This window comes from Gossypium arboreum, chromosome 11 (assembly GCF_025698485.1).
Source record: "Gossypium arboreum isolate Shixiya-1 chromosome 11, ASM2569848v2, whole genome shotgun sequence".
Classification (NCBI taxonomy): domain Eukaryota; kingdom Viridiplantae; phylum Streptophyta; class Magnoliopsida; order Malvales; family Malvaceae; genus Gossypium; species Gossypium arboreum.
Window position 1 is genome coordinate 13485799 of NC_069080.1, and position 12046 is coordinate 13497844.

The 12046-nt window shown below is 30.8% G+C and overlaps 1 protein-coding gene across 1 annotated transcript; it reads left to right on the forward strand.

Annotated features, from left to right (window-relative positions):
* Positions 1 to 7849: 7849 nt before the first annotated feature.
* LOC108470489 (GTP-binding protein BRASSINAZOLE INSENSITIVE PALE GREEN 2, chloroplastic) lies at positions 7850 to 10758 on the forward strand. The gene is made up of 3 exons (XM_017771818.2): positions 7850 to 9334; positions 9576 to 9743; positions 9973 to 10758. The coding sequence occupies exons 1-3, from the start codon at positions 8042 to 8044 to the stop codon at positions 10321 to 10323; spliced, it is 1812 nt and encodes a 603-aa protein (XP_017627307.1). The 5' UTR covers positions 7850 to 8041; the 3' UTR covers positions 10324 to 10758.
* The last annotated feature ends 1288 nt before the right edge of the window (positions 10759 to 12046 follow it).

Genomic DNA, 12046 nt, shown 5'->3' on the forward strand with positions numbered 1-12046 from the left:
AGTTTATTAACCTTTGATGTTAATTTGTTGTAATATAATACTTAATGATTAGTTAGCTAGACTGTTTAGTTGCATGCATTATCATTGTTAGTCACTTTATCGCCCAATCTCTCTTGGGTTCAATCCTTGAAATACTCGAGGTGTTCCATTGTAACACTTACAAATGTTATAAATGACCTGTCACATTTGCAGATAAGCCGCCTTAATTCTTGATATTTTATGTTGATTCTTTTCTCGGTGTTTCTACGTCGTGGCACGATCAATTAATAGATGGAATAGTTGCTTTAATTCTTTAAAACTTTAACTTTCGCAATTTTGATTGACTTTAACTTGTTTTTATTAAATGAATGTTCAATTGTAAGATATTCGATTTATGCATATTGATTTCTAATATTACAAAAATTTAAGAATACTTTTAAAGAGAGATTGTTAAAACATTTTCGATGTATATAGATAGTATTCCAATAACTATAACTGTAAAGGTGTTAATAATCAAAAGTTATAACTTCAGTTATTAATAAAGAGTTATGACAATTGTAATAATGAATTATGTTTCTTAAATATGACGACCTATATGAAGAGACATGAGAATTCAAGTAATAATTATGTTTATTTAAGAAATATAAATATTTAGAAAAGACACATATTAAAAGTTATGTCTTTATGAAGATATATGAGAATTCTTATAAATCGGGTAAAATCTCATTCGGATAATATAATAAAAAATCTGAAAATGGTTCTTTTATCTCTCCATCTTCTATTATTATTAGATTATTCTATAAAAAAATTACTATAAAAATTATTTATTGAAATTGATTTTCTTGCTATTCTCTACTTAGTACTTAGTGGATTATTTTCGTTACTGCAAAACACAAATAGCCATCAAGCTTCATTGTATCATCGAGATTCATTTACTTAAAACTCATTTGCACACCAAAAATAAGCAAGAGAAAACATAACCTTAAAAATCGTGACTTGATACACACCTTAGGTTCTTATCTTATTAATTAATTTTTCTATTCAAATAAGTTCTTATTCCTTTCGCATGTTTGAGAATTTCTAGATTCTTCACCAATAATTCAAAGGTTTCACTCCAACAGGTTGATTAACGTGAATTAGAAAGAAATAGCTTGACATGTTCCATGAGTTTTCCAAATAGAATTTTAGCTAATTTTTGTTCCTAAAAGCTTCTAAGTTTATGTCTGCCACAAGTGATCGAATCTAAGATGTTTCATTGTAGTTAATTTTGTGGCTACAGGAATAATATACATATTTACTTTTAGCGACGAAAGAGAGTAATTTACAAAATGACCATCATTTCACAAATTTTCTTTCGTTAATAATGAAGAAAACCTATTTATCATAATACGATTAATAAAATATTGGCAGGATCATACACTTGTGTTGTCCCTTAGAAGTCATCAAACTCTTCAACAATTTAATATTGACTCTTATAAGCATTTTATCTCCTAATTCTGTCCAGTGCCTAAGTGCTTAAAGAGTTGACAATGACGGATTTATAGAGCGAGAGTGTTTCACCCATCAAGCAAATATCATATTTGCACTTGGTGAGATTTAAACCTATGCCCTATAGTGGTGTCTTTGGAATCGAATTAGACCAGCAAATCAAACTTGTTAGATCTAGAATCAATTGGTGTATCATTTTGAGAAAAGAGATTAAATCAACCTTTGAGTGAACACTCGAAATTAGAAAAAAAAATCAAGAAAAATCGATGGTTGAATCAATTTATAATTTTTTTAAATTTTTTTTAATATTTTATTAATTTTATGAATATAATTGTTTGTTTAATTATTGTTGTGTTAGCAATTGAACCGATTGGATTAATTGAACCAGGAATCAGTGGTCTTACCAATTCAACCATCAATCCAGTTTCAAAAGCATTGATATATAGAGCATTGTTGGGTAAGTATGCTACCACTTGGGTGAGGCACTAGTACCTGCCATTATCGTCTCTTTAGTCTTCCTTTTTAAGACTCAAGTTCTTGACAAAGTTGAGAGACAAAACTCCTACCAAGGAAAATACTGAACGTGTTGAAGGTTTGTCGACTCTAGACGGGCAACACTTCACAAACTTATCTTAGAGGATTCGGAAATCTCTTAACAAAAAAAAATTTATCTTAAAGGGAGGCTTGTTTCTAGTGGAGATTTTGTCTCTCGACTTTACCAAGTGCCTGAAGAGGTGTCAATGGGGAGTTCACATAGCATGAGCAATCGTCACATCCTGAAAGCCAAAACATGTTTGTCATGCATGGTTATACTTATAGCTTAAAAGGCGTTGGGTGAGAATGTGACCACTTGGGTTAACAAAAGTAGTAGCATAGTACCTAACAATGGGCATGAGCTCAAATTCCAACAATCACAGTATATGAAATTTTTTTAGTGGGTGAGGCAATTTCATTTTATAAATTCGGTATCATCGCCTCTATAGACACTTGGGCATTCAATAAAATCAAAAGACAAAACCTCCACAATGTAACACCCCTATCCCGTAACCGTTGTCGGAATAGGGAAGGGGTATTACCAGACTTGTAACTCATGTCAGAACAGTAAAATTTTAAACTTTTTCTTGAAATAAAGATCATTCATTTAGATAAATGCTAAATACAGCCAGGGATAAAATTAAACTTCTATAAGTACACATTCAAAAGATGCCATTTTCGCATGGCTTATATACATTAACCAGAATATTATTCCGCTACTAGTCTATTCTATACATGCCATAAAATAATCCAAAACATAGCAGTACCAAACAGTGGATAGTGATAATGTGACGAGTTGTTGACGATCCCGAGCAAAAGCCAAATTTGATAATCTATAAAAGCAGAGAAACGTAACAGAGTAAGCTTTCAAGGCTTAGTAAGTCTTAAGTAAAACAATTAACTTTGCTGGATTAAATACATTTATAACTTACACAAAATCCAAGTGAAGTCTCGGTGGGCTTAATAAGCCTACACAAGTACATAATACATACCAGCCAACTTAATGTCTGAACATCCGTAATTGTTGATTTATTACTAAGTCGCTAAGATTAGGCCTTACACAAATCACGTTTTGAAATGTCAAGATATATCACCATTCGGTCAAATAGATTAAACCCTATGTGTGCACATGTAATTCATCTATTTCATCCCAATTTAAGAGTATATACCCCTTCGCATTTAAAAACATCAATGCTACTTTTAGTTTAATCAGTCGAACTAAAACATAACACTATAATCACATTCGGTTTCCATATTTGGAAGCACATATTCATGTTTTCATCTTACATTAACAATTTGATAGAGTCAATACTCGTTGAATATAACTTATAACCATCTCATAAGTGATTCCCCAAGTACATTTGTAATACAAACGAAATCGAGTTCACTTAGCAAGTAAGTATCACTTACCATATACTTAACCTTTGTACACTTACCGTTTCCATAGTTACCAATTACCAATTCAATTTTCAATACCTCTAACCGCTTAATCATATGCACTCATTTCGTGCACATACATAAATGTATATATGTATTTAGGAGCTTAGTTCTTTAGTTCATATTCACATTAATATTTCAAATAATCAAATCATGACAAGTATTAAAGTTTCGTATACATATGTAAAGGACCAAACATATTCCTTATCACATATACATAAATGACCAAACGCAATCCATACTTTGTATTTGCACATCCTGCCGAATACAACTCAAATTAGTAAATTTTTATGAAACTAATTAAATCCTTATCTTCAAGATATACAAATGGTCTTCGGTTTGAAATAATTCAAGGCACTTAGCCATAGCCTGCTAGGTTTAAAAAAAATCCGAATCCAGTTACCAGTACCAAGCCTGTGGGACTTTAAGCCCGAATATATCATCATAGTTAATTCACAAAGTTGTATACACATCAATTCACATACCTTCGATTTTTCCAACACGGAAACACATTAATAAGGTATCACTTCATTCGAACTTATTCGTATCTCAATCTAGCTAGTCTCATTTCACAAGAGCCATTAGGCCACATCACGTAGTTAGCGAGTCTTAACCCGGATACTTTCCAAATTCTATGTATATTTAATCACATGTTACCACATTTCACACAAACTATCACCATTGTAATTCATTAACCTCATTCGAATATAAGCATATAGCATGTACCTTAACTTCATGTCATAATATCATTCGACTTTAATACATATTTATATATATATATATATATATATATCCCTTTCAATAAACTTCCAACTAAATAAGAAAATACACACATGACTTACATTCTTCTCATGACAACCATTCGGCTAAACAACATATAAGTCACTACACCTTCAATTTATAAAACTATCAACACATATTACATATACATTGCTTACGTTTATAAAATAGCCATTCGGATAACTTGCACACATTTAAATTTTAGCCATTTTGGCCTCACCACCTATATATTTATCTTGTACATCAATTCAGCAATAGCTTATAAGCAACTCAATTAGTTTCATCAATGTTTACAACAAAATCACAGATTCACCACAATCTGTTTTCTTGAGCAACAATCATTAAATTATTTGTAACTGGAGCTACGAAACTCCAAATGAAGTGCCGTAAATTTTTCCCGAAAATAGACTCATATATCTTCTATCCATAAAATTTTCAGGATTTTTAGTTTGGCCAATAAAAACCAGAATTTTCTTAAAATTTCCCCTATTTCACTGGTTGACTATACTGACCACTCTTCACTACGAATCAAATTTCTCATTGTACAGATTTCAAAATATGTTCTTGTTTATTTAATTTGAAACTAGACTCATTAAGGAGTCTAAGAATATAAATTTTATCTTATAACAATTTTTTTACTATTTATAATGATTTTCTAAAAACAGAACAGGAGATTTCAGATTCATTCTGACACTGTCACACACAACTTTAAATATCTCTCTATAGGAAATTCCTTTGCTTGCATTGTTTATTTTATAAGAAACTAGACTCATTTAGCTTTGATTACATGTTTTATTCAGTCTCTAATTCCACTCCAACAATTTATGGTGATTTTCAAAAATCACGCTACTGCTACTATCCTAAGCAGATTATTACAATTTGCTTTTAAATTTCCAAGTCCAAACACTTAAGAACTTACCATTTGAGTTTAAAACATATCATCATATATAAGTACTTCTTATTCTCACATACAAATCATAATTTAAATATCACTTTTCTAATAACCAATCGGCTAAGGCTCATAGAAGTAACTTATTCCTTATCATTTTACTATAGGTAATTACACCAATTCATAGTCCCATCTTTACCCGCATTCCATATCATTCTTCATTATAACTAAACTTATATGCTAGAAACTTACCTTAAGAGTTGTCGACGACTATAATTCTACGGCTATTCGCTTAGTTTTGCCTTCCCTTTTTCCGACTTTTGTCCTTGATGCTCTTGAGCTAATGATTAACAAATTTACAAATAAAAAAAATTCTACCATGACAATTATAGTCGAATAACATAGACTAAGAAATTAATGTACATATAAAACGTATACATATATAATTAGCTCAACCTTCAATAATTCAATTTGCTAATTAAAACATAGAAATTTATAACCAATTCAAAATCCCTTAACAATGGCCGAATGTAAGCTTTACATGAATTTTGAAAATCCTTACAAACATCACTTATTTCTTAAAATTAAAACTCAATTCTACCAATTCAAAACTCCATTCAGCAATTAAACATGAATTACAAGCTTTAAAACAAAATTTCCACATTTCTCTTAAATGGTCGAATGCCCTATGATCACTTCATCTAGAATTAAAATCATGGGTTATCTACCACATGTCATTAACAACCAAATTTCATAATCAATTTGACAAAAATCACATTACACCCCTTTAGAATTAGATCTATGCATATGGCCGATTATTTGAGCTTCACTCCCTTATTCTTTCTTTTCCACGACAATGAAGAAGAAGAATGAACCAAACTTTGTTTTTTTTTTTTTCACCCCAAAATATTTTATTTATCTTTTCTTTATAAATTAAGGCCATATAATATTAATATACTTACTTAAATTCATTTTCTATGCACCCTAATCATTATGGTCGTTACTACTTCTCAAAATGGGGTATTTGACATGCAAGTCCCCATTTTGAGAATCATGCACTAATTAGTCTTCAAATTAATTCATCACTTTTTTTTTTTGTTTCTCACATAAGCCCTTTGACTAAAATTCACATTCAACTAACAGAATTTAAGCATCAAAATTTCACACATGCACTATCACACATAGTAGATATGAATTTTAATATTTAATAAATTTTATAACTCGATTTTGTGGTCCCAAAATCACATCTCGACTAGGGTCAAATTAGGGATGTCACAACTAAGAACAATACTAAACATGTTGAAAGGTTCATTGACACCAAATAAACAACACTTCGTACACTTCTCCTTAAGAAGTCTAACACCCTTCAACAAAGCTAATGCTCTATTTATTAGTTAATGGTAAAAAATTCAAATCAAGAAAAGAATTTGCTTATATGAAGTTATGTCTATCTATCTATATATATATATAAATGATTCTTAACAATAATAAAGAGAATGAGATATACTTTTGATATTTGAATTTAGTTTTCTTTTTACATTGATATTTATGTTTCTTACCAGTATTGTACCAAAAAGAGTATAGGAACTAAAATTCACGTTTAAATATAGTGGGATCAAAAACATAATATGATTGGAGCTAATTTATACCCAACACATATTATACCTAATAAAAGTATAGGGACTAAATCTCAAATTTAAGCATGATAAAGGAATCAAATCCATAATATGATCAAAGATAATCTATACCTAACACAATCACCCCTAATATATATAGTACAATAAAAATAAATATTTGATACTACTTGATCTATTTTTATTGATTTATATCTCACAAATTTGACTATTATATTTATTTTTCTATATTAATTCACTGTCCATATGAATATGAGTAAAAAAATTTTACAAAACATGTGTTACCGCCTTTTGCCTTTTTAAGATTATATGACAATGTTAAATGTCAATTTTTGTCCTCAATCTTATGAGATTTAATATCTATACTTTAATTTTAATATAATTGAGTACTTAAATTGTTATAATGTCATTAATTAGTTTAGATATTTTATTTTGATTAAAATATTAATGTGAATTTTAAAATTATTAACACCATTAAAATTTTTATCAAATTTAAGTCTATTACAATATTTTTTCTTGTTACATAGGTAGTAAGTGAGTTTTCAGAAACAATTCAAAACGTCAAACTCGCTAATTCAATTAAAAATTGTAACAATATTAATAACTGAACCTAAATTTTTAAATATAAAAAGTAAATAAATTAAATTCCTAAAAATAAAAATATAGAATTCAAACTTAAATTAACCTAATACGGAACAAGGTGGAAACACAAAACCATACCGATTAATATTTTAGTATAACTTAGATTTTAATTAAAAAATTATTTTACACTTGAATGATATTAACTACAGGTTAATTGTTTTTGAATCAAATTATATAGTAAAAGTTTGTAGGTTAAATTCTGTTTTAAGCCTTTTTATTTTTAAATATTTTAATTGAATCGTTAAAATTCTTCTATTAAATATATTAGTGTGATATATTAAAATTTTAGGGAAAAATTCACTTAGTAATCATATAGTAAAAGAATTAATATTGTAATTGACTTAAATTTAATAAAGAAATTTAAAGTGGTTAACAATTCTTAAAAACTGTATAGGGTTTAGCTAGTACAGGACCAAACTGATAAAAGAAAATACAAATACCAAAATGAGAATTTAGCTATAGTCTAGGGCCAAAAAAGATATTAAGCCTTTATTAAACCCTAATTTTTTGTTCACTTGTTTGAAAAGTCTTTACTCTTTCTTCCATCGTCATCTTCCTGCCATCTCTTCTCTCTCTCGTCTCTGCAAATCAGGCTTTTTTTTTTTAATTATCTTTTGCTTCTCTTCTCGCACTGCCGTTTCCGCTGGTTTTTAGAGAAATGATCTTTAGAGCCAGAAATCATTCTCCGTCGAATTTCATACCCCTTTCTTCTCTTGCCCTTTTCTTTACCAAACCATCTTTTACTTCAACTACATTGATAAGTCCATTATTACCCGCAAATACCCCCCAAATTCCCAACAACTTTTCACACCTCATCTTCTTCACCAATCATTTCTCCTCTCAACCTACGGCCACAACTTCAGCGACTAAAAAGCTTCAAAAACATCTGCAGAAGCAGGAGCCATCTTCTCCTAAACCTTTGACCCTGAACCGAGATGGAAACTATGATGATGGCACTCCCTACAATGTTGTTTGCCCAGGATGTGGGGTTCACATGCAGGACTCAGACCCTAAGCTTGTTGGGTTCTTCATCAAGCCTCCAACAAAGACCAAGGACCCGACGCTCAAAACAAGTTCCCGCCACTTGGTACCTGTTTCAACAGAACCTGAATTCACAGCCTTTCTCAAGAAAGGTCTGATTTTGGAGGAAAAACGTGAAAGTCCTGACCTTGAAGAAGAAAACCTAGATAAAGAAATGCCTGAAAAGCCTGTGGTTTGTGCTAGATGTCACTCATTGCGCCACTATGGTAAGGTGAAGGATCCAACGATGGAGAACTTATTGCCAGAATTTGATTTTGATCATACAGTCGGGAGGAGATTGGGATCAGTTTCAGGAGGTCGGTCGGTGGTGTTAATGGTGGTTGATGCATCAGATTTTGATGGATCGTTTCCAAGAAAAGTGGCAAAACTTGTTTCTGACGTAACTGAAGAGAATTACTCAGCTTGGAAACAGGGAAAATCCGGAAATGTGCCTAGGGTTGTGCTTGTAGTTACTAAGATTGATCTTTTACCTAGCTCATTGTCACCTACGCGATTTGAGCATTGGGCAAGGCAGAGAGCGAGGGAAGGTGGAGCTAGCAAGATTGCAAAATTGCATTTTGTGAGTCCTGTGAAGGATTGGGGGGTGAAAAACTTGGTGGATGATGTCGTGGAGATGGCAGGGCCTAGAGGTACTGTGTGGGCAGTGGGTGCCCAAAATGCTGGAAAGAGTACATTGATCAATGCCATTGGCAAGTGTGTTGGTGGGAAGATTGGTTTCTTAACAGAGGCACCCGTGCCTGGGACAACTTTGGGCCTAGTAAGAGTGGAAGGGGTGCTTCCGGGACAGGCAAAGTTATTTGATACTCCAGGGCTTTTACAGCCACATCAGATGACGACTAGGTTGACAAGGGAGGAGCAGAAGCTTGTCTATATTAGTAAGGAGCTGAAACCAAGGACGTATAGAATCAAGGTGAAACTCAAAACAAGTAGCATTAGTCTACGTTCAATATAATGCGCTACCTACCTAAATTTCTAGCTGGAATTTGCTGTTGCGATGGTCTGTAAATAGATTTTTCTGCCCATTTTTTGGTCAGAACAGATTCTTTATTTTTGCTGGCTGGTGTTTTGTTTCAGATATTCACTGGATAATTCTGGGTTTCACGTTTTGGTTCCTTTTTGTGGTTTAATGCTAATAGATTCAAATTTGACAGGCTGGTAACACAGTTCATATTGCTGGATTAATGAGGTTGGACATTGATGAGTCATCTGTGGAATCACTATATGTTACGGTTTGGGCATCCCCTTATCTACCATTACACATGGGGAAAACTGAAAATGCACAAAGAATACAAGAGGATCATATTGGTCATCAGTTACAGGTATGGCATCTCAATGGAGTAATATCTTTCACTTGATACAAGTGATGCAATGCAAAAATGCTTTTTTGCCATTCTGCTCTATTCAGATTTTCACTTTGCAATATGATATTCTTCCTGGAATTGAAACAGCCTTGGGAGTGCTGCAAAGTTTATGTAGTTATTCTTTTACAGCATTTTTGCTTGTGTATAATGTTACCCTTGACACTTTCTGTCTGCTGCTTGCTTTTAGCCACCAATTGGAGAGCAACGAGTAGGAGAGCTTGGCAGTTGGGTGAGAAAGGAATTCCATATTTCGGGTAATAGCTGGGAATCAAGTTCAGTGGACATTGCTGCTGCTGGTATTGGTTGGTTTACTATTGGACTTAAAGGAGAGGCAGTTTTAGGGGTTTGGACCTATGGAGGAGTTGGCGTTGTTCTTCGCAATGCTTTGCTTCCTCATAGAGCACAGCTTTTCGAAGAGGCTGGATTCACAGTCTCTAAAATCGTGTCCAAGGCTGACCAAACTTTGAATAAGTCACAGAAGCAAATTGAAAAGAAGAAACGAAGTGACCAGAAAACAGCCATAGCAGCTGAAGTTTAATTCCAGCTCAAGTTATCGCCAAACCTGTCTGCAAAAGATCTGTAAACATGGGATGAAAAATCCCGACATGAACTGTCCGAGGAAAGAAAAAGGTAGCAAACAGTCTCAAGCCACTTTGAAAAATACAGAATACTTATCTGGAGCTTCCTTTGAGGCAATCATCTCTTAAGAATTTTTCGCCAGTTAACATAGACCCATGCATCATGCTGAAGAGATGAGCTTATAGAATGCATACGCCTGGCACGCTAGTCTGTTCAGTGAGAAACAAGGATGCTTTTGGTATCGCCTTTACAATTTTGAAAAATTGCTGTATCTGTTTTCATAGTACAAATATATGTTTTTTATGGTACATCTTACAGAGGCAAACCCTTTTGATTTTGGCTTACATATAAAAAGCCATTAGGAAAATGAAAAAAAATTGGTCAACTAAAATAATCTCCTCTTCACTGACTATTATGACTGTTAAAATAAATTGATGTACCAATCAAATAGTGACATATGGAACATCTAATTTAATGTAATATTTTTCTAACAAAAATAAAAAAATATATCATAAAATTTATAAAAGAATCAAAATAAATAGAAAAGAATATATAATTTATTAAATATTAAAAAGTTAAAATTATATAAACTTATAAGTATTATAAAATAAAAAACCTAATAAATTCAAATAAATTATTAAAAATTTATAACATTAATAAAACAAATTTAAAATATTTAAAATTTTATATAAACATATTAAAATTCTAATAAAATCATATAAATTACTTAAAAATATAAAAAGTATTAAAATTGATATAAAATTATAAAAAAAAATCATAAAAACTTGAACTGGACCAAATTAGTTGGTTGGATCGATATCTATAAGAGTATCAATCCAGAGAAAACCATTAGATCAGTTGACTTGGAAACTGAACGGTTGGACCGATTCTTTTATTCTTTTATTCTTAATGGTTGTTTAATTGAACTAGACAGATCAATTGAATTAACAAACTAGTGGCCTGGTTAGTTTGACCACCAATTCAATCTTAAAAACCTTTGTTAAAATATTTCATTTTGACATATGTTAATAGTTGAAAAATAAAATTTTGGTTTAAAGAAAATATTAAAAATATAAAAAATCAATTTGACCGCCCAGTTCCCAAGTCAATCGATCTAATGGCATTCTCCATATTGGTACCTTTGTCGATTTCAAGCTAACCGGTTCAGTTCAAGTTTTTATGATTCTTTTATAATTTTTATAAGTTTATATCAATTTTAATTTTTTTAATATTTCTTTATACTTTTTATATATTTTTTACAACTTTTTATTATTTTTAAGAATTCTAATACATTTTTAATTGTAAATATTTTTAAAAAATTATTAATTTTTATAATTTATTAGAATTTATTATATTTATTATATTTATTATATTTTATAATATTTACAAGTTTTTATAATTTTAATAAGTTTATATCAATTTTAATATTTTTAATATTTAATATTTTTATTTTATATCTTTTTTATAATTTTTCTAATTTTTAATATCTTCATGGAGAAAATATTAGATTAAACCAAAAGCTGGGACATATCAACCTCGATTAATCTATCAACTTATTTTAGCGGTTAATGTAATCAATAACAAAAATTATTAACGGAGAGACTTAATCGATTATTTTAATTAATTGCAAGAGATTAATTTAGTGCGAATTTAATATAAGAATTTATTTAATTTATTTATAT

Excerpts from the sequence above, each read along its gene's own strand:
- LOC108470489 (XM_017771818.2), top strand. The coding sequence starts at position 8,042 with ATGATCTTTAGAGCCAGAAATCATTCTCCGTCGAATTTCATACCCCTT. Across the intron at positions 9,335-9,575 it reads CAAGGACGTATAGAATCAAG|GCTGGTAACACAGTTCATAT; the intron begins GTGAAACTCAAA and ends CAAATTTGACAG. Across the intron at positions 9,744-9,972 it reads ATATTGGTCATCAGTTACAG|CCACCAATTGGAGAGCAACG; the intron begins GTATGGCATCTC and ends GCTTGCTTTTAG.